This window comes from Tachyglossus aculeatus, chromosome 3, assembly GCF_015852505.1.
Source record: "Tachyglossus aculeatus isolate mTacAcu1 chromosome 3, mTacAcu1.pri, whole genome shotgun sequence".
Taxonomy (NCBI): Eukaryota; Metazoa; Chordata; class Mammalia; order Monotremata; family Tachyglossidae; genus Tachyglossus; species Tachyglossus aculeatus.
The window spans coordinates 62,019,794-62,047,652 of NC_052068.1; the positions used below are offsets into that span (position 1 = coordinate 62,019,794).

The window sequence follows — 27,859 nt, forward strand, 5'->3', positions numbered from 1 at the left end:
TCTGTATGCAGAGCACTGTACTATAAGCACTTGGGAGAGTATAATATAGCAATATAGCAGAGTTGGTAGACTGTGAGCCCGTTGTTGGGTAGGGACCATCTCTATATGTTGCCAACTTGGACTTCCCAAGCGCTTACTACAGTGCTCTGCACACAGTAAGCGCTCAATAAATGCGATTGAATGAATGAATGCAATGACTCTTTCCCGGCTAACAGTCTGGAGGGTAACACAGTTCAGAATTCAATGAATATTAAAACATGGCATGTCTACACAGCTACCTAATTTTCAGTAAATCCACGCAATGTCCCCCTTCTAGACTGTGAGCCTGCTGTTGGGTAGGGACCATCTCTATATGTTGCCAACTTGGACTTCCCAAGCGCTTAGTACAGTGCTCTGCACACAGTAAGTGCTCAATAAATGCGATTGAATGAATGAATGCAATGACTTTTTCCCTGCTTACAGTCTGGAGGGTAACACAGTTCAGAACTCAATGAATATTAAAACATGGCATGTCTACACAGCTACCTAATTTTCAGTAAATCCACGCAATGTCCCCCTTCTAGACTGTGAGCCTGCTGTTGGGTAGGGACCATCTCTATATGTTGCCAACTTGTACCTCCCAAGCGCTTAGTACAGTGCTCTGCACACAGTAAGTGCTCAATAAATATGATTGAATGAATGGATGAAATGACTCTTTCCCTGCTTACTGTTGCCAACTTGTACTTCCCAAGCGCTTAGTACAGTGCTCTGCACACAGTAAGCGCTCAATAAATACGATTGAATGAATGAATGAAGGAATACTGTCTGGAGGGTAAAACAGTTCAGAACTCAATGAATATTAAAACATGTCATCTACACAGCTACCTAATTTTCAGTAAATCCACGCAATGCCCCCCTTCTAGACTGTGAGCCCGTTTTTGGGTAGGGACCATCTCTATATGTTGCCAATTTGTATTTCCCAAGCGCTTAGTACAGTGCTCTGTGTACAGTAAATGCTCAATAAATGCATTGAATTTATGAATGAAATAGGGAATCATTTCTTGTATAATAATAATAATAATGATAGCATTTTTAAGTGCTTACTATGCGCTGGGTACTGTTCTAAGCGCTGGGATACAGTAAGGAGACTGGCCTGTAAAATACCTTAAATTTGTAGTGTGTTTGTTTTTTTTATTTTCCAAACCACCTTCTTAGCAACCATTGTATTTAATCCTCACAAAATCCCTGTAAGGTAGCAAGAAGGAGGGCACTATTAGCCCCATTTTACGGATGAGAAAGCTAAAGTCCAGAGAGGTTAAATGATATGCTCAATATCACACAGGAGGCCAACGGCGAGGCTGAAACCAGAACTCAGATTTCGTGACTTCCAGTCGATCCATCAGTGGTGTTTATTGAGCGCTTACTCTGTGCAAAGCACTGTACTGAGCAATCGAAAGACCATGCTGACTTGCCCAGAAAATTAGCACTTGAGCTGGAATAGAATAGAGGTTTTTTTGACTGTGTATTCAAGGGGTGGCCGTACTTTGTCATTGAGCTAAATAGATAGCTGGGAAGGAAGAGAATAACTAGGTGGAAATTCCTTTATAGTCTTTAAATTCTACCAGTTTATTTATCTGCATTTAAATCTTTACCGGGTCCTGATGATAGGAGGTACGTGAGAAGTAGTGTGGCCTAGTGAATAGATGATGGGCCCGCGAGTCAGCAGGATAATAATAATAATAATAATAATAATAATAATAATAATAATAATAATAATGTTGGTATTTGTTAAGCGCTTACTATGTGCCAAGCACTGTTCTAAGCGCTGGGGAAGATACTAGGTAATCAGATTGTCCCACGTAGGGCTTACAGTCTTCATCCCCATTTTACAGTTGAGGGAACTGAGGCCCAGAGAAGTTAAATGACTTACCCAAGGTCACGCAGGATGTGGGTTCCAATCCCAGCTCCACCATTGTCTGCTGTGTGACGTTGGGCTAGTCACTTCACATCTCTGTGCCTCAGTTACCTCATCTGTAAAATGGGAAGACTGTGAGCCCCATGTGGGACAGGGACCGAGTCCAACTCAGTTTACTTGTATCCACCTCAGTGCTCAGTATAGTGACTGCCATGTAGTAAGTGCTTGTACTACAATTATTATTATTATGAGGGGAATTGGAGAGAAAGCAGGGACAGTGAGGTGAAATCACTTGTCCAAGGTCACACAGCTAGAATAGCTAGCTTCCTGGTAAGTTAAAATGTCACTTTTCTGACCTCACAGCGCATTCGCTATTTTATAACCGCCCGGCTGATATGGTAATATTTTTAGCTCCATTAGCTCCCGGGGAAGTAAAAGTGGAATCCTGAATTTAGACTGTTTCCTGATTATATGAAAACAAAAAAACCCCCTTTGAATGTTGATTCTTTATTGTCACTAGAAAAGAAAAATGAGCCAATCGTCTCAGGTTGCAATAAACCAAACTTTTGAAGAAGTAGATTCGAGGGAGTTTTAGCAGTTTCCTAATCATGCAAGCAGTTTTGCCTTTTTTTTTTTGATGTGCTTGTCTATTTGTACAGGAAACCGTGACGTGAGTTTTTCTGGGCAGGGTTGAGGTTTGGGAAACTCTTCTAAAAGCCTCTCTCAGCAAGCTGCTGCATTTCCTAATTGCGAGGCGTTGAGGAATGTTGGTCACAATGCAGACTCTCATCAATTGCAACGGGAGGATTTTCCTGGCTTTCTCCCTAATCCTCTTTCTGGGATACTCAGCGCAAGGTAAGACGGAGAACAGTTGTCCTTTCCATAATCCTCTTTCCGTAACCGAGCGGACGGTTATTCGATGTGGGGAACGGTATTGACACCGCCTTTGGAAAAGCTGGGATAAAAGATAGCACTTAAAGATAGCCCCATAGCACTTACGTACATATCCATAGTTGATTTTATTTATTTATCTCCCGTCTCCCCCTCTAGACTGTAAGCTCACTGTGGGCTGGGAACATGTCCACAAACTCTGATGTGTTGAACTCTTCCAGCACAGTACAGAGCTCTGCACATACTAAGCGATCAATAAATGCGATTGATCGATGGATAAAAGCGGGTATTGGAGAGTGGCGTAAAAGAGTAGATTGAGTCTTACTCAAAAGGAAAATCAACTTTTGGTAACAGGCGTCATTTTCAGCCCTCCTGTTTTGCGATGAAAACACTACGGCTTTTAAGGAGATGCGTGTTTTTAAAATAAACTCTTGGAAGAGGAACCTGGAAAGAAGCCGGTGTCGGTTACGGAATACCACTTAACGAAGTATTTTATAACGGGGGGGTTTTCTCTGTCCGGTCCAAGTCTTAATGCACTACTGCTCTATCTTTACAATTAATCAAACCTCAAAGATGGCTACCAAATTGGGTAGGTTTGGTATTCATTCATTGTCATATTTATTGAGCGCTTCCTGTGTACAGAGCACTGTACTGAGCGCGTGGGAAGGACAAGTTGGTGTGGTTCTCGTGTTCTGTTTTTACTTTACCTGAGCTCAGAGGGTATTATTGAAATCCAACTCCCTACATGTAATAGAACACATGTAGACTTCTACAGTGCTTAAGCGCTTAGTCCAGTGCTCTGCACACAGTAAGCGCTCAATAAATACGATTGATTGAGTTAGATACTGATTTTTTCATTAGATTGTGGGCCTGTCCAGAGAAAAATTATGAGTGGTCTCATTAAAGAGGGGCCGCAAATAATTGCTTCAGGAGAAAAACTATAGAGGCCTTAAGTATGTGACGCTATTTAAAACCAAAGCTTGGAAAATGAGAAAGTGTGCAAGTTGGTAAAAAAAAAAAAGACCTGATTATTCATTCATTCAATCATATTTATTGAGCGCTTACTGTGTGCAGAGCACTGTACTAAGCGCTTGGGATTCCTGGGCAGCAGAATTTCCAGGGGGCCAAGCAATAAAGTTGCTCAAGGAAATATTGATTCCTGATGACACAGTTGTCCTGGATGTACTTCACAGAAGCGGCTTCTAATATTCATGTCCTATGTGTTTCCGGTAGCGATGTATTTCTGACAGTGAGGGCTGCTGTTGTACATATTTGTACATATTTGTGCATATTTGTCACTCTATTTATTTATTTATTTTCTTGTACATATCTATTCTATTTATTTTATTTTGCTAGTATGTTTGTTTTTGTTCTCCGTCTCCCCCTTTTAGACTGTGAGCCCACTGTTGGGTAGGGACTGTCTCTATATTTTGCCAGCTTGTACTTCCCAAGCGCTTAGTACAGCGCTCTGCACACAGTAAGCACTCAATAAATACGATTGATGATGATGATGATGCTGTTTACACATTCGGCATTGGGAAATTATAGCTTGGAACTTTATCCTGGTCACGTGTAGGTTGAAAAAAAACCTCCCCCAAACCTCTTAAAAATGTCTCTTAAATTGTCCCATTCGGTTTCGAATCGTTTTGATAGGAGGATGATTCGAAAGGGGCCTCGCCAGAAGGACAATGTGAAAAACAATCTTTTTATTGGATTTTTAGGTGAGGTCGCCGTGTGCCAAGAATTAAAGTGAACAGACACGGTCCTGAGAAAAGCGTACGTGTAGAGAATAGGATAAATAATGTAGACCAAAATAGATTCTCACGGTCAAAGCCGAGGCTGGACCGCATTTATATGTGTTATTAGGCCATGCGTGGGACTATTCGTGTTCTAGTAAAAAAATTATGGAGGCTCGTCGCAACTTTCCCACTAAGAATCCAGACTGTTTGCTTTATACTCTGCTGGTGTGGGAGATTTGATACGCATCAGAAGCATTTTACTGATGCTTATCAAGGTTCAAAATCCCCCCAAAAGCTCGTTAAGCAGATCTACACAGAACCAAATGAAGTTCAGGGTCAACAGTTGCTCATGAATTTTAAGGACAGTAGACCGCTAAAAAGGATAAAATGTGTTTTACTCGGAAATTTAAATTTTCCTGAATTTCCCAGATCAGTTTGCCCGTATAGATCAGGTCTGTAAAGTCTAGAGGGGAAATAAAAATAATTATGGTACTTGTTAAGCACTTATTATGTGCCACACACTTTTCTAAGCGCTGGGGTAGAGCTAAGTTAATCGGGTTGGATCAGTCCCTGTCCCATATGGGGCTCACACTCTTACACACTTTTTAGACTGTAAGCCCACTGTTGGGTCGGGACTGTCTCTATATGTTGCCAACTTGGACTTCCCAAGCGCTTAGTACAGTGCTCTGCGCACAGTAAGCGCTCAATCAATACGATTGATCGATGGATTAATCCCCATTTTACAGATGAGGGAGCTGAGTGCAGTGACTTACCCAAGGTCACGCAGCAGACATGCGGCAGAGCCGGGATTAGAACCCAGCTTCTTCCGACGCCCAGCCCACGCGCCACCCACTAAGCCACGCTGCTTCTATCTACAAAAAGAAGCAGCGTGGCTCAGTGGTAAGAGCCCGGGCTTTGGAGTCAGAGGTCATGGGTTCAAATCCCGGCTCTGCCAGTTGTCAGCTGTGTGACTTTGGGCAAGTCACTTAACTTCTCTGGGCCTCAGTTCCCTCAACTGTAAACTGGGGATAAAGACTGTGAGCCCCCCGTGGGACACCCTGATCACCTTGTAACCTCCCCAGCGCTTAGAACAGTGCTTTGCACATAGTAAGCGCTCAATAAATGCTATCATTATTATTATTATTATTACAGGCCGTATCGTTTTTGTGACCTTGCGATTCTCAGCTTTTTAGGCCCAGAATCATGGAGCCAACTTGTACTTCCCAAGCGCTTAGTCCAGTGCCCTGCACACAGTAAGCGCTCAATAAATATGATTGAATGAATGAATAGGGCCAAGACATCACCAGCCTAGGGAGGAGTCTTTACTGCAGACTCATAAATTTGAAAGTGCAGACCTGTATATATGTATATATGTTTGTACATATTTATTACTCTATTTATTTATTTTACTTGTACATATCTATTCTATTTATTTTATTTTGTTAGTATGTTTGGTTTTGTTCTCTGTCCCCCCCTTTTAGACTGTGAGCCCACTGTTGGGTAGGGACTGTCTCTATATGTTGCCAATTTGTACTTCCCAAGCGCTTAGTACAGTGCTCTGCACATAGTAAGCGCTCAGTAAATACGATTGATGATGATGATGAAGGGGAAAAGTCAACCTGAAACTTTAAGGCGCTTTAAGCGCCTTTTAGACTGTGAGCCCACTGTTGGGTAGGGACTGTCTCTATATGTTGCCAACTTGCACTTCCCAAGCGCTTAGTACAGTGCTCTGCACACAATAAGCGCTCAATAAATACGATTGATTGATTGATTGATTGATTTAAGCCACACTGGGGAAACACATGGACCGTAGGGAATCAACTCTTGGTTTAGAGCTTTTTCTCCTTAGGACCGCCGAGGAGGTGGAGGCTTTAAAACTCTTTCTCCTTTTTGGTATTTGCTAAGCGCTTACTATGGGCCAGGCACTGTACTGAGCGCCGGGGTAGATACGAGGTCGGACACAGTCCCTGTCCCACTTGGGGCTCACAGCCTGAGAGGGAGGAGGATTCAATCCCCATTTTGCAGATGAGGTGGCTGAGGCACAGAGAAGTTAAGAGGCTTGCCCGAGGTCACACAGCAGACGAGTGGTGGAGCCCCGCTTACTATGTGCCAGACACTGTACTGAGCGCCGGGGTAGATACGAGGTCGGACACAGTCCCTGTCCCACTTGGGGCTCACAGCCTGAGAGGGAGGAGGATTCAATCCCCATTTTGCAGATGAGGTGGCTGAGGCACAGAGAAGTTAAGAGGTTTTCCCGAGGTCACACAGCAGACAAGTGGTGGAGCTCCGCTTACTCTGTGCCAGACACTGTACTGAGCGCCGGGGTAGATACGAGGTCGGACACAGTCCCTGTCCCACTTGGGGCTCACAGCCTGAGAGGGAGGAGGATTCAATCCCCATTTTGCAGATGAGGTGGCTGAGGCACAGAGAAGTTAAGAGGCTTACCCAAGGTCACACAGCAGACAAGTGGTGGAGCCCCGCTTACTATGTGCTAGACACTGTACTGAGCGCTGGGGTAGATATGAGGTCGGACACAGTCCCTGTCCCACTTGGGGCTCACAGCCTGAGAGGGAGGAGGATTCAATCCCCATTTTGCAGATGAGGTGGCTGAGGCACAGAGAAGTTAAGTGGCTTGCCCGAGGTCACACAGCAGACAAGTGGTGGAGCCCTGCTTACTCTGTGCCAGACACTGTACTGAGCGCTGGGGTAGATATGAGGTCGGACACAGTCCCTGTCTCACTTGGGGCTCACAGCCTGAGAGGGAGGAGGATTCAATCCCCATTTTGCAGATGAGGTGGCTGAGGCACAGAGAAGTTAAGAGGCTTGCCCGAGGTCACACAGCAGACAGGTGGTGGAGCTGGGAGTGGAACCCAGGTCCTCTGACTCCCAAGCTTGTGCTCCTTCCACTAGGCCTCTCTGCTTCCCTTAAAGTGGAAAAGCGCTTAGTACAGTGCTCTGCACACAGTAAGCGCCCAATAAATACGATTGATTGATTGATTGATGCGGAGAAACCCATAGGAAATCCATTTGCTCTGCAACATCCCGTCGATTGCTGATTTGGAGCGTCCGGGGAAAGGGCGAGGGAAAGATGCAACTCTCATGATGGAAGTTGTGGCGGGGTTGGAAAAGGAGTCTTGAGAGGAGGATAAGGCCAAGGGGCTGAGTGTGAATAGCACTTACTACGTGCAGAGCACTGTACTAAGCGCTTAGGAGAGTGCAATGTAGTTGGCAGACACTTTCCCTTGTCCTCAATAAGTCTAGAGGGGGAGAAAGACCATATCAATAAATAATTGGCAATTATGCCAATTGCCAATTGGTATACCTCATAGCTATATATTTTTTTTTATGTGCTTTGAGGTGACTATCAAATACCCAAAGGTCACAGATCCAGGTTTACTCTAGGATGCACACAGGTCACACAGCTGACCAGAGAAGCAGCATGGCTCAGTAGGAAAGAACAGAGGCTTTGGAGTCAGAAGTCATGGGTTCAAATCCCGGCTCCGCCAGCTGTGTGACTTTGGGCAAGTCGCTTCACTTCTCTGTGCCTCAGTTACCTCACCTGTAAAATGGGGATCATCATCATCAATTGTATTTATTGAGCGCTTACTGTGTGCAGAGCACTGTACTAAGCAGTTGGGAAGTACAAGTTGGTAACATATAGAGACGGTCCCTACCCAACAGTGGGCTCACAGTCTAAAAGGGGGAGACAGAGAACAAAACCAAACATACTAACAAAATAAAATAAATGGAATAGATATGTACAAGTAAAATAAATAAATAAATAGAGTAATAAATATGTACAAACATATATATATATATGTATATATACATATATACATATAAACCAATAGAACACTGCTTGGCCCATAGGAAGCGCTTAACAAATACCATCATTATTATTTATGGGTTTCAAGCAGAATGAATGAATTTCCTGCATCTCCCAGAGTTAGTCAGCCAATCATATTTATTGAGTGCTTACTGTGTGCAGAATAATAATAATAATAATAATGATGATATTCATTAACTGCTATGTGCAAAGCAATCAATCAATCAATCAATCAATCGTATTTATTGAGCGCTTACTATGTGCAGAGCACTGTACTAAGCGCTTGGGAAGTACAAATTGGCATCACATAGAGACAGTCCCTACCCGATAGTGGGCTCACAGTCTAAAAGGGGGAGACAGAGAACAGAACCAAACATACCAACAAAATAAAATAAGTAGGATAGAAATGTACAAGTAAAATAAATAAATAAATAAATAAACAGAGTAATAAATATGTACAACCATATATACATATATACAGGTGCTGTGGGGAGGGGGAAGGCGGTAAGGCGGGGGGGATGGAGAGGGGGACGAGGGGGAGAGGAAAGAAGGGGCTCAATCTGGGAAGGCCTCCTGGAGGAGGTGAGCTCTCAGCAGGGCCTTGAAGGGAGGAAGAGAGCTAGCTTGGCGGATGGGCAGAGGGAGGGCATTCCAGGCCCGGGGGATGACGTGGGCCGGGGGTCGATGGCGGGACAGGCGAGAGCGAGGTACAGTGAGGAGATTAGCGGTGGAGGAGCGGAGGGTGCGGGCTGGGCAGTAGAAGGAGAGAAGGGAGGTGAGGTAGGAGGGGGCGAGGTGATGGACAGCCTTGAAGCCCAGGGTGAGGAGTTTCTGCCTGATGCGCAGATTGATCGGTAGCCATTGGAGGTTTTTGAGGAGGGGAGTGATATGTCCAGAGCGTTTCTGGACAAAGATAATCCGGGCAGCAGCATGAAGTATGGATTGAAGTGGAGAGAGACACGAGGATGGGAGATCAGAGAGAAGGCTGATGCAGTAGTCCAGACGGGATAGGATGAGAGCTTGAATTAGCAGGGTAGCGGTTTGGATGGAGAGGAAAGGGCGGATCTTGGCAATGTTGCGGAGCTGAGACCGGCAGGTTTTGGTGACGGCTTGGATGTGAGGGGTGAATGAGAGAGCGGAGTCGAGGATGACACCAAGTTTGCGGGCTGTTCTAAGCACTGTTCTAAGCGCTGGGGAGGCCACAAGGTGATCAGGTTGTCCCACGTAGGGCCCACAGTATCAATCTCCATTTTACAGATGAGGTAACCGAGACACAGAGAAGTGAAGTGACTTGCCCAAGGTCACACAGCTGACAATTGTCAGAGCCTGTGAGCCCCACGAGGGACAACCTGATCACCTTGTAACCACCCCAGCGCTTAGAACGGTGCTTTGCACGTAGTAAGCGCTTAATAAATGCCATTATTATTATTATTCCGGAAGACGTTTCCATAGCAACACTTCAGTGCACTCTCCTCTGCCTCTTGGATTGCCTTCAGCTTAAGGAATATTCGCCTCCCTGGGCAGGATGGAGTTGGGCTTTTCCCACCCTAAAGAAAAACACCCTTTTGTTCTCTTCCCTGCCCTCTCCCAATTCCTTAACTAAGCAGCACCTCAGAGCAGATGCTTGGAATTTGCCAGGCCTTGACTTTTTCCGAAAGTTAATGTTTTGCTTCCAAATAAGCTCCTCGTGGGCAGGGAATGTGTCTATCGGGTCTGTTGTTTTGTACTCCCCCAAGCGCTTAGTACAGCGCTCCACAAGCAAGACTGTGAGCCCACTGTTGGGTAGGGACCGTCTCTATATGTTGCCAATTTGTACTTCCCAAGCGCTTAGTACAGTGCTCTGCACATAGTAAGCGCTCAATAAATACGATTGATGAATGTGAGCCCACCGTTGGGTAGGGACCGTCTCTAGATGTTGCCAACTTGTACTTCCCAAGCGCTTAGTACAGTGCTCTGCACACAGTAAGCGCTCAATAAATACGACTGATGGATTGAATGCTCAATAAAGACGGCTGATTGAAATCGGGCTTAACGAATCCCTTCCCGGAGAAAGGGCCTCCTCCTTCTCTCTCCAGAGGGATCCTCATAATGTCGGACTTTAAACTCGTCATGGGCAGGGAATATCTCTGCTAATTCTGTTGTATTGTGCTCTCCCAAGCGCTTAGTACAGTGCTCTGCACACAGTGAGCACTCAATAAATACGACTGATGGATTGAATGCTCAATAAAGACGGCTGATTGAAATCGGGCTTAGCGAATCCCTTCCCGGAGAAAGGGCCTCCTCCTTCTCTCTCCAGAGGGATCCTCATAATGTCGGACTTTAAACTCGTCATGGGCAGGGAATATCTCTGCTAATTCTGTTGTATTGTGCTCTCCCAAGCGCTTAGTACAGTGCTCTGCACACAGTAAGCTCTCAATAAATACGATTGATGGATTGAATGCTCAATAAAGACGGCTGATTGAAATCGGGCTTAGCGAATCCCTTCCCGGAGAAAGGGCCTCCTCCTTCTCTCTCCAGAGGGATCCTCATAATGTCGGACTTTAAACTCCTCATGGGCAGGGAATGTCTCTGCTAATTCTGTTGTATTGTGCTCTCCCAAGCGCTTAGTACAGTGCTCTGCACACAGTAAGCGCTCAATAAATACGACTGATGGATTGAATGCTCACTAAAGACGGCTGATTGAAATCGGGCTTAGCGAATCCCTTCCTGGAGAAAGGGCCTCCTCCTTCTCTCTCCAGAGGGATCCTCATAATGTCGGACTTTAAACTCCTCATGGGCAGGGAATGTCTCTGCTAATTCTGTTGTATTGTGCTCTCCCAAGCGCTTAGTACAGTGCTCTGCACACAGTAAGCGCTCAATAAATACGATTGATGGATTGAATGCTCAATAAAGACGGCTGATTGAAATCGGGCTTAGCGAATCCCTTCCCGGAGAAAGGGCCTCCTCCTTCTCTCTCCAGAGGGATCCTCATAATGTCGGACTTTAAACTCGTCATGGGCAGGGAATGTCTCTGCTAATTCTGTTGTATTGTGCTCTCCCAACCGCTTAGTACAGTGCTCTGCACACAGTAAGTGCTCACTAAATACGACTGATGGATTGAATGCTCACTAAAGACGGCTGATTGAAATCGGGCTTAGCGAATCCCTTCCCGGAGAAAGGGCCTCCTCCTTCTCTCTCCAGAGGGATCCTCATAATGTCGGACTTTAAACTCGTCATGGGCAGGGAATGTCTCTGCTAATTCTGTTGTATTGTGCTCTCCCAAGCGCTTAGTACAGTGCTCTGCACACAGTAAGCGCTCAATAAATACGACTGATGGATTGAATGCTCAATAAAGACAACTGATTGAAATCGGGCTTAGCGAATCCCTTCCCGGAGAAAGGGCCTCCTCCTTCTCTCTCCAGAGGGATCCTCATAATGTTGGACTTTAAACTCGTCATGGGCAGGGAATATCTCTGCTAATTCTGTTGTATTGTGCTCTCCCAAGCGCTTAGTACAGTGCTCTGCACACAGTAAGCTCTCAATAAATACGATTGATGGATTGAATGCTCAATAAAGATGGCTGATTGAAATCGGGCTTAGCGAATCCCTTCCCGGCGAAAGGGCCTCCTCCTTCTCTCTCCAGAGGGATCCTCATAATGTCGGACTTTAAACTCTTCATGGGCAGGGAATATCTCTGCTAATTCTGTTGTATTGTGCTCTCCCAAGCGCTTAGTACAGTGCTCTGCACACAGTAAGCGCTCAATAAATACGACTGATGGATTGAATGCTCACTAAAGACGGCTGATTGAAATCGGGCTTAGCAAATCCCTTCCCGGAGAAAGGGCCTCCTCCTTCTCTCTCCAGAGGGATCCTCATAATGTCGGACTTTAAACTCATCATGGGCAGGGAATATCTCTGCTAATTCTGTTGTATTGTGCCCTCCCAAGCGCTTAGTACACTGCACTGCGCATAGTAAGCAGTCAATAAATACGATTGATATTTATCAAGCACTTACTATGTGCAGAGCAGTGAGTTAAGCACTTGGGTGAGTACAATTACAAGATTACGAGACCCCGTAAATTGGTAAGACTCATATGAATGAATGATAGGGAGAGAAAAACAACCTAACAGAAAAGATGGTGTGTTTATTCAAATACCCTAAATTAAGCGCTTAAGAGAATACACTACAACAGCATTCCCTGCCCACAACCAGCTTACAGTTTAGCTTTACAGCCCTGGATTTCACCCGGCGCTTTTATTTCCAAAGCGTTTCCACATCTAAGTCATTTAACACACACCTGCCAAGTAGGGCAAGGCTGGTATTATGATCCCCATTTCGCAGATCATCATCATCATCAATCGTATTTATTGAGCGCTTACTATGTGCAGAGCACTGTACTAAGCGCTTGGGAAGTACAAATTGGCAACATATAGAGACAGTCCCTACCCAACAGTGGGCTCACAGTCTAAAAGGGGGAGACAGAGAACAAAACCAAACATACTAACAAAATAAAATGAATAGAATAGATATGTACAAGTAAAATAAATAGAGTAATAAATATGTACAAACATATATACATATATACAGATCCGGTAACAGAGGAGTGAAGAGGTCACCAAAGTCACAGAGCAGCCGAGTGGCTTTGCACTGTTGAACTTCGAGTTTGGTATTTATTTTTGGAGTTTCCCATTAGGGCTAAAACTGCTTAAAAGTGAATATTCAACTGAAGAGTGCCAAACGGCCCTCAAAAATAGCACCCCACACTCTGAATGAGGGCCCCGTTCTCCTAATAATTGTAATTGTGGTATTTGTTAAGCGCTTACTATGTGCCAGGCACTGGACTAAGCACTGGCGTGGATTCAAGCGGATCGGGAGATGAGGTCACTGAGGCCTAGAGAAGGGAGGCGATTTGACCAAGGTCACTCAGCGGACAAGTGGCAGGGTCAGGATTTGAACTCAGGTCATCATCAATCGTATTTATTGAGCCCTTACTGTGTGCTGATCACTGTACTAAGCACTTGGGAAGTACAAGTTGGCAACATATAGAGACAGTCCCTACCCAACAGTGGGCTCACAGTCTAAAGGTCCTTCTGATACCCAGGCCCATGGTCTATCCACCAGGCCGTGATGCTTCCCCCCTTCCCCACAGCACCTGAGTATATGTATATATGTTTGTACAGATTTATTACTCTATTTATTTTACTTGTACATATCTATTCTATTTATTTTATTTTGTTAGTATGTTTGGTTTTGTTCTCTGCCTCCCCCTTTTAGACTGTGAGCCCACTGTTGGGTAGGGACCGTCTCTCTATGTTGCCAACTTGGACTTCCCAAGCGCTTAGAACAGTGCTCTGCACACAGTAAGCGCTCAATAAATACGATTGATTGATTCCCGAAGATTCCAGATTTCTTTCGGGTCTCTAGAAGACCATTTTATGCTCGCTACGACATCTCTGCTGTCGGGCAGAGTTGATTGACTGATTGGCATTTCCAGTTCCTCCCACTGCTGCAAACCTCTAGGGTCTGAGGGAGACCTGCCCACATAATAATAATAATAATAATAATGATAATGATAATAATAATAATGGTAATAATCATAATCATCATCATGGCATTTGTTATTTGCTTATTATGTGCCAGGCACTGTGCTGAGTGTTGGGTTGGACACAAGCAAATTCTATAAAAATAATAATAGTGGCATTTATTAAGCGCTTACTATGTGCAAAGCACTGTTCTAAGCGCTGGGGAGTTTACAGGGTGATCAGATTGTCCCACGGGGGGCTCACAGTCTTCAACCCCATTTTACAGATGAGGTAACTGAGGCCCAGAGAAGTGAAGTGACTTGCCCAAAGTCACCCAGCTGACAAGCGGCGGAGCCGGGATTTGAACCCATGGCCTCTGACTCCAAAGCCCGGGCTCTTTCCACTGAGCCACACTGCTTCCCTTCTATGCAGCCCCTGTCCCATGTAGGGCTCACAGTCTCAATCCCCATTTTACAGATGAGGTAACTGAGGCCCAGAGACCCACAGTGACTTGCCCAAGGTGACATAGCAGACAGAGCCAGGATTCGAACCTACATCCACATCTTCTACTGGTTTGGCAGTGGCGTGCTGCTATTTTCCAACATCCCTTTTGGTTGGAATGAGGGGGGGAGGTCTAGTGGGTAGAGCCCGGGCCTAGGAATCAGAAGGACCTGGGTTCTATAATAATAATAATAATAATAATAATAATGGCATTTATTAAGCGCTTACTATGTGCAAGGCACTGTTCTAAGCGCTGGGGGCATACAAGGTGATCAGGTTGTCCCACGGGGGGCTCACAATCTTCATCCCCATTTTACAGATGAGGTAACTGAGGCCCAGAGAAGTGAAGTGACTTGCCCAAAGTTACACAGCAGACAAGTGGCAGAGCCAGGATTCGAACCCATGACCTCTGGCTCCAAAGTCTGTGCTCTTTCCACTGAGCCACGCTGCTTCTAGTTCTAGTTCTGGCTCTGCCGCTTGTCTGCTGTGTGTGAACTTGGGCGAGTCACTTCACGTCTCTGGGCCTCAGTTTCCCCCATCTGTAAAATGGGGAGGAAGACTGGGAGCCCCAGGTGGGACAACCTGATCACCTTAATAACAATAATAATGGCATTTATTAATCAATCAATCAATCGTATTTATTGAGCGCTTACTGTGTGCAGAGCACTGGACTAAGCGCTTGGGAAGTACAAGTTGGCAACATCTAGAGATGGGCCCTACCCAACAGTGGGCTCACAGTCTAAAAGGGGGAGACAGAGACCAAAACCAAACATACTAACAAAATAAAATAAATATAATAATAATAATAATAATAATAATAATAATGGCATTTATTAAGCGCTTACTATGTGCAAAGCACTGTTCTAAGCGCTGGGGAGTTTCCAAGGCCATCAGGTTGTCCCACAGGGGGCTCACAGTCTCCATCCCCATTTTCCAGATGAGGGAACTGAGGCCCAGAGAAGTGAAGCGACTCGCCCAAAGCCGCACAGCTGACAAGTGGCGGAGCCGGGACTTGAACCCATGACCTCTGACTCCGAAGCCCGGGCTCTTTCCACTGAGCCACGCTGTACAAGTAAAATAAATAAATAAATAAATAAGTAAATAAATAGAGTAATAATATAATATATAATGAACCCATGACCTCTGACTCCAAAGCCCGGGCTCTTTCTTTTCACCTTAGAGTATGAGCATCATGTGGGAACTAGATCTGACTGATTATCTGATCGCATCTACACCAGTGCTTCGTAATACACAGTAAGCACTTAACAAATACCACTATTGTTCTCGTTATTATTTTTGCCTTTTACCTCCTTAAATCTTGCCTCTTTGTCTTGAAGGCCGTATTTCCTTCTCAAGCAAGATTTTAGCTCCGCATTTTGGCTCTCACTACCTCTCTGTACTGGGGGTCGTCTTGAATTCAGGGCCACTTTGGGGAACACTACTGTCTACTGTACGGTTTCTCTTCCGAGTCGCACGGGACTATGATCCCGTCACCCAGTTTTAGGTCATCATCATCATCAATCGTATTTATTGAGCGCTTACTATGTGCAGAGCACTGTACTAAGCGCTTGGGAAGTACAAATTGGCAACAGGTAATGAAACGGCTGAAACGAAGGTCTTACGCTGGTGTTACTTGAAAGGAAGCTGCGTTCTGAATCATTTATGGAATGCCCGTGTTAATAAATAAATGGATTATACCCCTGTTCTGGAAAATGTTTTCTTCATTGAATACATTCCGGATTCATCGCTCCTCTTCTACTCATCATAGTCGAGGCACCATATCTTTTATCATCATCATCAGTCGTATTTATTGAGCGCTTACTCAATAAGCGCTTGGGAAGTACAAATTGGCATATCATGAAGTGAGTTGAGGTTGATTGGAAAAATAATTCAAAAATCGAACCTACACTTTGGTAATCAGTCAGTCAATCCTATTTAGCGAGCGCTTCCCGTGTGCAGAGCACTATAGTACGCACTTGGCAGAGTACAATATAATGGAGGTGGTTAGACTGTGGAGTAGACTGTGGGGTAGGGACTGTCTTTATATGTTACCAACTTGTACTTCCCAAGCGCTTAGTACACTGCTCTGCACACAGTAAGCGCTCAATAAATACTATTGATTGATTGATTGATCCTTGAATCGTGATTTTTTTATGTGCTTTCTATGTGCCAGGCACTGTTCTAAGCGCTAGGGAGGTTACAGGGTGATCAGGTTGTCCCACGGGGGGCTCGCGGGCTTCATCCCCATTTTACAGATGAGGGAACTGAGGCCCAGAGAAGTGAGGTGACTTGCCCAAGGTCGCGCAGCAGACGGGTGGCGGAGCCGGGATTAGGAGCCCGGGCCCTTTCGACTTCCACGCCCGGGCTCTGTCCGTCAAGCCACGCTGCTTCGAAATATCTTAGATTATCGGAAGGGGCCGTTCCAGCTGGGGCCTTGGATGGTGAAGAATGCTAATAATTGTGGTTTTAAGTGCTTCCTCTGCGACAAGCTCTGGGCTTCGCACTGGGGTAGAAGAAAAGATAGATCAGACGCAGTCGCTGTTCCCGTCGGTCGATCATATGGGGCACTCCTTGGGTGCAGAGCAACGTTGGAAGTGCTTGAAGCAGAGTTGGTAGCCACCTTCTCTATCCACAGTGAATTTACTCCCTAGAGGGGGAGACAAATATTAATGTAAATAAATAATATATACTATGTAGGTATAGTATGTACTGATACATATTCATTCAATTGTATATATATGCATATATATGTATATATATGTATGTATATATACATATATATGTGTGTATATGTGTATATATATATATATATTATAATAATAATGATGGTATTTGTTAAGCACTTACTATGTGCCAGGCACTGTTCTAAGCGCTGGGGTATATATATATATATATATATATACACATATATGGGGATTACGACTGTGAGCCCCATGTGGGACATCGTATATATATGTGTATTTATATATATATAGTATATATGTATATACTATATATATATATATACGATGTCCCACGTGGGGCTCACAGTCTTAATCCCCATTTTACAGATGAGGGAACTGAGGCCCAGAGAAGTTAGTAAAGTATATAAATATACTATAGTATATAAATATACTATAGTGTGTACATATATATACACACACACACACACACACACACATATATATATATATATATATATATACACATACACATATATGGGGATTACGACTGTGAGCCCCACGTGGGACATCGTATATATATGTATATTTATATATATATATAGTATATATGCATATACTATATATATATATATATATATATATATATGTATACGATGTCCCACGTGGGGCTCACAGTCTTAATCCCCATTTTACAGATGAGGGAACTGAGGCCCAGAGAAGCTAGTATAGTATATAAATATACTATAGTATATATATATATATATATAGATAGATAGTAATATATATAGTAATATATATAGTAATATATATGTATATATAGAGAGATATAGATATAGATATATAGTGAGAATATATTCTATTCTATTCTATTTATTTTATTTTGTTAATATGTTTGGTTTCGTTGTCTTTCTCCCCCTTCTAGAGTGTGAGCCCACTGTTGGGTAGGGGCCATCTCTAGATGTTGCCAACTTGTACTTCCCAAGCGCTTAGTACAGTGCTCTGCACATAGTAAGCGCTCAATAAATACAATTGATTGATTGATTGGTTGATACTAAGTGCTTGGGTGAGAAGCAGCGTGGCTTAGTGGAAAGAGCACGGGCTTGGGAGTCCGAAGTCATGGGTTCTAATCCCGCCGCTGCAGCTTGTCTGCTGTGTGACCTTGGGCAAGTCACTTCACTTCTCTGGGGCCTCAGTTACCTCATTTGTAAAATGGGGATGAAGGCAGTGAGCCCCACGTGGGACAACCTGATCACCTTATATATTCTTCACTTAACTTCTCTGGGGCCTCAGTTACCTCATTTGTAAAATGGGGAGGAAGGCAGTGAGCCCCACGTGGGACAACCTGATCACCTTATATCTACCGCAATCAATCGTATTTATTGAGCGCTTACTATGTGCAGAGCACTGTACTAAGCGCTTGGAAAGTACAAATTGGCAACATATAAAGACAGTCCCTACCCAACAGTGGGCTCACAGTCTAGAAGGGGGAGGCAGAGAACAAAATCAAACATACTAACAAAATAAAATAAATAGAATAGATATGTACTGTGCTAAGCGCTTGGGAAGTACAAGTTGGCAACATATAGAGACGGTCCCTACCCCAGCGCTTAGAACAGTGCTTGGCACGTAGTAAGCGCTTAACAGATACCATTATTATTATTATTGCAATACAATAGCGCTCCGGGCCCGCAGTGTACGGACTACATTCCTTAGAAGCGTGCGGAGAGGATTCAAAAAAGTGAATTCTGAAAAGAGTAGGGCTCACGTCTACTAATCAATTGATCGATCGATGGTATTTATGGAGCGCTTACTGGTTGCAGAGCTTCGTACTGAGCGATAAGGATAGTACAGTGCTTAGAACAGTGCTTTGCACATAGTAAGCGCTTAATAAATGCCATTATTATTATTACAATATAGCAGAGTGCTGTCGCCCTCTCCCAAGCGCTTAGTACAGTGCTCCACCCCTACTGGGTGCTCAACAAATACAAGTGAACGATGGATTGATTAAAGTGGTCGGTAAGGATAGTACAGTGCTTAGAACAGTGCTTTGCACATAGTAAGTGCTTAATAAATGCCATTATTATTATTACAATATAGCAGAGTGCTATCGCCCTCTCCCAAGCGCTTAGTACAGTGCTCCACCCCTACCGGGTGCTCAACAAATACAAGTGAACGATGGATTGATTAAAGTGGTCGGTAAGGATAGTACAGTGCTTAGAACAGTGCTTTGCACATAGTAAGTGCTTAATAAATGCCATTATTATTATTACAATATAGCAGAGTGCTATCGCCCTCTCCCAAGTGCTTAGTACAGTGCTCCACCCCTACCGGGTGCTCAACAAATACAAGTGAACGATGGATTGATTAAAGTGGTCGGTAAGGATAGTACAGTGCTTAGAACAGTGCTTTGCACATAGTAAGCGCTTAATAAATGCCATTATTATTATTACAATATAGCAGAGTGCTACCGCCCTCTCCCAAGCGCTTAGTACAGTGCTCCACCCCTACCGGGTGCTCAATAAATACAAGTGAACGATGGATTGATTAAAGTGGCCCCCAGGATCCGATCACGTCGCGAACTTCATTCATTCAGTCGTATGTATCGATCGCTTACTGTGTGCAGAGCACTGTACTAAGCGCTTGGGGAGTACAAGTCGGCAACGTATACAGCCAGTGTGTCTAATTGTGCTCCGGTTTGGTTGTGTGTTTTGTGTGGGCAGGTGTTCCCGTGCAGAAGGCCAGGTACAAATGGGTCCGTTGCCACCCCGACGGGAACTCCGCCAACTGCATCGAGGAGAAGGGGCCGCTGTTCGACGTCCGCGATGGCGAAGCCAACAAAATCCTCCCTCCCGGGAATGATCCGGATCTGTGAGTAAATCCCTACCAGGATTGGGAAGGCCTTGAGGCGTAGCGTGGAGGTGGTAACGCAATCCTTTAATAATAATAATAATATTTTGAGGCGTAGCATGGAGGTGGTAACGTAATCCTTTATTATTATTATTATTGTGCATGGCAATCAATCAATCAATCAATCAATCGTATTTATTGAGCGCTTACTATGTGCAGAGCACTGTACTAAGCGCTTGGGAAGTACAAGTTGGCAACACATAGAGACAGTCCCTACCCAACAGTGGGCTCACAGTCTAAAAGGGGGAGACAGAGAACAGAACCAAACATACCAACAAAATAAAATAAATAGGATAGAAATGTACAAGTAAAATAAATAAATAAATAAATAAATAGAGTGATAAATATGTACAACCATATATACATATATACAGGTGCTGTGGGGAAGGGAAGGAGGTAAGATGGGGAATGGAGAGGGGGAGAGGAAGGAAGGGGCTCAGTCTGGGAAGGCCTCCTGGAGGAGGTGAGCTCTCAGCAGGGCCTTGAAGGGAGGAAGAGAGCGAGCTTGGCGGAGGGGCAGAGGGATTGGGGGCATTCCAGGCCCGGGGGATGACGTGGGCCGGGGGTCGATGGCGGGACAGGCGAGAACGAGGTACGGTGAGGAGGTTAGTGGTGGAGGAGCGGAGGGTGCGGGCTGGGCTGGAGAAGGAAAGAAGGGAGGTGAGGTAGGAGGGGGCGAGATGATGGACAGCCTTGAAGCCGAGAGTGAGGAGTTTTTGCCTGAAGCGTAGGTTGATTGGTAGCCACTGGAGATTTTTGAGGAGGGGAGTGATATGCCCAGAGCGTTTCTTGACAAAGATAATCTGGGCAGTGGCATGAAGTATGGATTGAAGTGGAGAGAGACACGAGGATGGGAGATCAATCAATCAATCAATCAATCGTATTTATTGAGCGCTTACTATGTGCAGAGCACTGTACTAAGCGCTTGGGAAGTACAAATTGGCATCACATAGAGACAGTCCCTACCCGATAGTGGGCTCACAGTCTAAAAGGGGGAGACAGAGAACAGAACCAAACATACCAACAAAATAAAATAAGTAGGATAGAAATGTACAAGTAAAATAAATAAATAAATAAATAAACAGAGTAATAAATATGTACAACCATATATACATATATACAGGTGCTGTGGGGAGGGGAAGGCGGTAAGGCGGGGGGATGGAGAGGGGGACGAGGGGGAGAGGAAAGAAGGGGCTCAATCTGGGAAGGCCTCCTGGAGGAGGTGAGCTCTCAGCAGGGCCTTGAAGGGAGGAAGAGAGCGAGCTTGGCGGGTGGGCAGAGGGAGCAGGGCATTCCAGGCCCGGGGGATGACGTGGGCCGGGGGTCGATGGCGGGACAGGCGAGAGCGAGGTACAGTGAGGAGATTAGTGGTGGAGGAGCGGAGGGTGCGGGCTGGGCAGGAGAAGGAGAGAAGGGAGGTGAGGTAGGAGGGGGCGAGGTGATGGACAGCCTTGAAGCCCAGGGTGAGGAGTTTCTGCCTGATGCGCAGATTGATCGGTAGCCATTGGAGGTTTTTGAGGAGGGGAGTGATATGTCCAGAGCGTTTCTGGACAAAGATAATCCGGGCAGCAGCATGAAGTATGGATTGAAGTGGAGAGAGACACGAGGATGGGAGATCAGAGAGAAGGCTAGTGCAGTAGTCCAGACGGGATAGGATGAGAGCTTGAATTAGCAGGGTAGCGGTTGGGATGGAGAGGAAAGGGCGGATCTTGGCAATGTTGCGGAGCTGAGACCGGCAGGTTTTGGTCACGGCTTGGATGTGAGGGGTGAATGAGAGAGCGGAGTCGAGGATGACACCAGGGTTGCGGGCTTGTGAGACGGGAAGGATGGTAGTGCCGTCAACAGAGATGGGAAAGTCAGGGAGAGGACAAGGTTTGGGAGGGAAGACAAGGAGCTCAGTCTACGACATGTTGAGCTTTAGGTGGCGGGCGGACATCCAGATGGAGATGTCCTGAAGGCAGGAGGAGATGCGAGCCTGGAGGGAGGGGGAGAGAGCAGGGGCAGAGATGGAGATCTGGGTGTCATCAGCGTAGAGATGATAGTTGAAGCCGTGGGAGCGAATGAGGTCACCAAGGGAGTGAGTGTAGATTGAGAACAGAAGGGGACCAAGCACTGAACCTTGGGGAACCCCCACAGTAAGAGGATGGGAGGGGGAGGAGGAGCCTGCAAAAGAGACTGAGAAAGAACGACCGGAGAGATAAGAGGAGAACCGGGAGAGGACGGAGTCTGTGAAGCCAAGGTTGGATAGCATCTTGAGGAGAAGGGGGTGGGTCACAGTGTCAAAGGCAGCTGAGAGGTCGAGGAGGATTAGGACAGAGTAGGAGCCGTTGGATTTGACAAGCAGGAGGTCATTGGTGACCTTTGAGAGGGCAGTTTCCCTGGAATGTAGGGGACGGAAGCCAGATTGGAGGGGGTCGAGGAGAGAGTTGTTGTTAAATAATAATAATCGTATTTGTTAAGCACTTACTATGTGCCATGCACTATTCTAAGCACTGGGGTAGGTACGGGGCAATCAGGTTGTCCCAAATTGGGCTCACACTTTTAATCCCGGCTCCGCCACTTGTCAGCTGGGTGACTTTGGGCGAGTCGCTTAACTTCTCTGGGCCTCGGTTACCTCATCTGTAAAACAGGGATTAAGTCTGTGAGCCCCATGTGGGACAACTTGAGTACTTTGTATCAGCTGGGTGACTTTGGGCGAGTCGCTTAACTTCTCTGGGCCTCGGTTACCTCATCTGTAAAACAGGGATTAAGTCTGTGAGCCCCAGGTGGGACAACTTGAGTACTTTGTATCAGCTGGGTGACTTTGGGCAAGTCGCTTAACTTCTCTGGGCCTCAGTTACCTCATCTGTAAAACAGGGATTAAGTCTGTGAGCCCCAGGTGGGACAAGTTGAGTACTTTGTATCAGCTGGGTGACTTTGGGCAAGTCGCTTAACTTCTCTGGGCCTCGGTTACCTCATCTGTAAAACAGGGATTAAGTCTGTGAGCCCCATGTGGGACAACTTGAGTACTTTGTATCAGCTGGGTGACTTTGGGCAAGTCGCTTAACTTCTCTGGGCCTCGGTTACCTCATCTGTAAAACAGCGATTAAGTCTGTGAGCCCCATGTGGCACAACTTGAGTACTTTGTATCTACCCCAGTGCTTAGAACAGTGCTTTGCACATAGTAAGCGCTTAATAAATGCCACAATAATAATAATGATAGCATTTATTAATGCCATCATCTTTAAGTGTTTAGTACGGTGCTCTGCACACAGTAAGCACTCAATAAATACAATTGATTGATCATTATTATTATTATCCCACTAAAATCACACTTTTAGAGAAACAGCGTGGCTCAGTGGAAAAGAGCCCGGGCTTTGGAATCAGAGGTCATGGGTTCAAATTCCGGCTCCGCCAGTTGTCAGCTATGTGACTTTGGGCAAGTCCCTTCACTTCTCTGGGCCTCAGTTGCCTCATCTGTAAAATGGGGATGAAGACTGTGAGCCCCACGTGGGACAACCTGATCTCCTTCTAACCTCCCCAGCACTTAGAACAGTGCTTTGCCCATAGTAAGTGCGTAATAAATGCCATCATTAATTGCCATCATTAATCCCCATTTTACAGTTGAGGTAACTGAGGCCCAGAGAAGTTAAGTGACTTGCCCAAGGTCAATCAATCAATCAATCGTATTTATTGAGCGCTTACTGTGTGCAGAGCACTGCACTAAGCACTTGGGAAGTACAAGTCGGCAACATATAGAGACGGTCCCTACCCAACAGTGGGCTCACAGAAAGAGCCCGGGCTATGGAGTCAGAGGTCTTGGGTTCAAATCCCAGCTCCGCCCATTGTCAGCTGTGTGACTTTGGGCAAATCACTTCACTTCTCTGGGCCTCAGTTCCCTCATCTGTAAAATGGGGATTAAGACTGTGAGCCCCACGTGGGACAACCTGATCACCTTGTAAACTCCCCAGCACTTAAAACAGTGCTTGGCACGTTGTAAGCGCTTAATAAATGCCATCATTATTATCATGATGGCCTAACGGAAAGAGCTCAGGCCTGGGAGTTTCTAATCCTGACTCCGCTACTTTTCTGCTGTGTGGCCTTGGGCAAATCACTGACTTCTCTGTGTCTCTATTACCTCATCTGTAAAACGGGGGTTGAGACTGCGAGCCCCATGTGGGACGTGGACTGTTTCCAACCTGATCAGCTTTTATCTACCTCACCTCTTTGAACAGCGCCCGGCACGTAGTAAGCGCTTAACAGATATCATTTTAAAAAAAAAACACCACAAAAAAAGGGTGGCATCACAGTAGGGCGCTTAGTATAGTGCTCTGCACACAGTAAGCGCTCAATAAATACGATTGAATGAATGAATAGGGCCCGGCTGAGAGAGTGGCATCCAAGGTGGTAGTGTGGAGGGCACGTAGTAATAATAATAATGATGGCATTTATTAAGCACTTTTTATGTGCTAGCTAAGCTAGCTTCTCCCCTGCTGAGGGTGATTTAGCTGACGCTTCAATCAATCAATCAATCAATCGTATTTATTGAGCGCTTACTGTGTGCAGAGCACTGTACTAAGCGCTTGGGAAATACAAGTTGGCAACATATAGAGACAGTCCCTACCCAACAGTGGGCTCACAGTCTAAAAGGGGGAGACAGAGTACAAAACCAAACATACTAACAAAATAAAATAAATAGAATAGATATGTACAAGTAAAATAAATAAATAAATTGAGTAATAAATATGTACAAACATATATACATATATACAGGTGCTGTGGGGAAGTATAATAGAGTTGGTAATCAATCAATCGTATTTATTGAGCGCTTACTGTGTGCAGAGCACTGGACTAAGCGCTTGGGAAGTATAAGTTGGCAACATATAGAGACGGTCCCTACCCAACAGTGGGCCCACAGTCTAGAAGGGGGTGACAGACAACAAAACAAAACATATTAACAAAATAAAATAAATAGAATAAATATGTACAAGTAAAATAGAGTAATAAATATAAAGTTGGTATTTGTTAAGCGCTTACTATGTGCCAAGCACTAGAAGTAGTTCTGCAAAACTGATATGACAGGGATTCTGTCTGTTCTGCTTTTATTCTATCTATCGCAGCACTTATCACCGTGCTTGGAATATTGTAGGTGCTTAAAATATTAGTATTACCAATTGCTAAGCGCTTAGTACAGTGCTCTGCACACAGTAAGTGCTCAATAAATACGATTGATTGATTGTGGAATCATCCATTTATAGGAGTCAAGAAAACACTTAAGTAAAATGATTTTGCCCCATCACAGTCTTCATAGTGGTTTATTTATGTCATCCAGGGGAATCCAGGTTTCTGCCAATTCCGTGGTCCTGGGAATCAGATTTGTTTTTTCCACTCCAAATCCATTGCCAGCAGTGGATTTGCTGGGAATACTAAGGGTAAAGGATTGATTGATGTTATAGTTTTCATTTTGTTTGGGGCTATGTGACCATCTAGACTGTGAGTCCACTGGTGGGTAGGGACCGTCTCTATATGTTGCCAGCTTGTACTTCCCAAGCGCTTAGTACAGTGCTCTGCACACAGTAAGCCCTCAATAAATATGATTGATTGATTGATTGATTACCAACTCTATTATACTGCACTCTCCCAAGTGCTTAGTAGAGTTATTATTATTATTAGAGTGCTCTATACTTAGTAAGTGATGGATAAATTTGATTATTGACTAAACTCTGAGGGTCTCTTTCCGTTTTGTGATTCTCAGCCTAGTAATAAGGGATCAGGGTGTACAGTCTCTCTTAGAGTGAAGAAAACTTTTTGTTAGTGCAAGTTGGTGAGAGACTTTGACAATTATCTTGAAAGACTCATTTAAAAGATATTGGAAAAAGAAGGGGGTTTTTTAGCTTCCTTTTCTCAAATTTTACTGGTATTTATTGGCTGTTTTTCTGTAAAAGAGTTTTCTGATTTTTTTCCCCTTTTTAAATAATCGCCTTGATTTCTGTTGCCTCTAAATTTACTTACTTTTTTATATTAAAGTCTGCCACCCCCTCTAGACTGTAAGCTCCTTATGGGCAGGGAACCCAGAAGTCTGCTAATTTTGTTGTATTGTACTCCCCCAAGTCCTTAGAGCAGTGCTCTGCACATAAATAAGATTGATTCAATCCATAATTGTATGTATTAATATAATAATTAATAATAAGATTGACTCAATAAATAAGATTGATTGCTTCTAAAGCCTTTCTGCGATTTCCGTTCTCTGCCGCAGAATGAAAAAACTACAGGACCTGAATGAAATCTTCCCCCTTTCTGAGGATGAGGAATCTGGATCTGGGAATGACTTCTCATCCGGCATGGAACCGGAACCCGGATCGGGAGTTGAATATTTTGAACCTTCAGCGTCGAAGCTGCCTTCGGACAAACAGGACTTCGGGCAGGAACTTACAGAGGAAAACCTCATTTTATAAAAGTAGAGGAAGGCTGTCTGTGTGACTTTCTGAACATGTCTATGCAATTTGGCTAAAGGATAATTAACTATGGGACAAAATATTTTATAAAGAAACTTTGTCACCTCCGAAGAGAATTCACTTGAAATCTGTGCTTTATTTTTCTCTAAATCTTAATTAAATGCAAGCTTATACTTTTGTGCCATTACCTATTTATCAGTCTGTAAAGCACCTATCATGGTACCCAAGCATTTTCTGTACGTTTAACGGCCAACTAACTTTAAGAAAATGGAATCGGCCAAGTCGACTGCATTCATTGAGAAGGCGTTAGTGAAAAAAATGAAATTAATAAACGATTTAGACATTAGTTAACCAAAGAAAGTTGCATTTCAGCTTTTTCATTGAACTGTAACTTCCCCAGATAAGGAAAAAAAAACCAACCAGATATGTTAATTTGAATTTTATGCCACAAATCTGAAGGGTTTGAATATTCAAGTCTTTCACAGTATAGACTAGCCATGCAACAGAATGTATCAGAATAGTCTTAAAATAAGATGCATATTTGAACCCGTATATAAAGTGCACTAAAACATCTTGTCATAATTTATTTGTACCCAGAGTTAACAGCTTCAGCATATCCAGGACGGGTTACTCCTCTATTCTTTGGTTTTGATATTTAAAGCACGACTGTGCCTTCTGTTCATATTACACGCTGCTTTGTTATTTTTCTCCTTGTTTTTACTTGCTGAAATGTTACCTATTAAAGCAAAAATATAACTCAAATGACCACCTGTGGTTATTCTTCAATATTCGGACGGTAACTAAACATAAACCAGCCTTTTCTGGTTCCGATCCCCATTTTGCAGACGAGGGAACTCAGGCCCTGAGAGGTGAAGTGACTCACCCAAGTGAGTCGCAGCAGACAAGTGGTAGAGGCAGGATTAGAACCCGTGACCTTCTGATTCCCAGGCCTCTAGCCACCAGGCCAAGCGGCTGCTCCCGTGGGGAATAAAACTGTGATCCCTCTGTGGGATAGGGACTGTGTCCAACCTGACTGATTTGTACGTACCAGCGCTTTGTACAGTGCCTGGCACATAGTAAGCGCTTAACAAATACCCTAAAAAAAAAGTAGCCAAATAAAAATCTTTACCAGTGAAGGCTTGAAAAATTGTATCTACTCCAGGCTCAGTAGAGTAGAGTGCCTGGCACCTAGTAAGCGCTTAAAAAAATGCCCTAAAAACAAAAACAAATGTGCTTGCGGTCATTAATATAAATGAAGAAATACCGGATATGGACCTAAGGGCTGTTGGGGCGTCACAGAGACTATTTTGCCATTATATTACTATTTCAGTCTCCCTGTTTAGACAAAAGTTTCTTTGTCTAAATAGGTCTGGGTGCTGAATGAAGGCTACAATATCATTTCCTCTGATTAGCGAGCGGCCGACCTGCCTGGTGGTGAATGTAGACCATTGTAACTCAGTTCCATTTTTTCCCCCTCTCTTAAGGGGTAAATTTAGTCCTGG

The 27,859-nt window shown here is 44.5% G+C and overlaps 1 protein-coding gene across 1 annotated transcript; it reads left to right on the forward strand.

The window, feature by feature from the left end:
• The first annotated feature begins 2,563 nt into the window (after positions 1-2,563).
• Positions 2,564-27,119, forward strand: SRGN (serglycin). Its single transcript, XM_038743957.1, has 3 exons — positions 2,564-2,749; positions 19,737-19,884; positions 26,159-27,119. Exons 1-3 carry the CDS (start codon positions 2,659-2,661, stop codon positions 26,355-26,357), a joined length of 438 nt encoding a protein of 145 aa, XP_038599885.1. The 5' UTR covers positions 2,564-2,658; the 3' UTR covers positions 26,358-27,119.
• Positions 27,120-27,859: the final 740 nt, after the last annotated feature.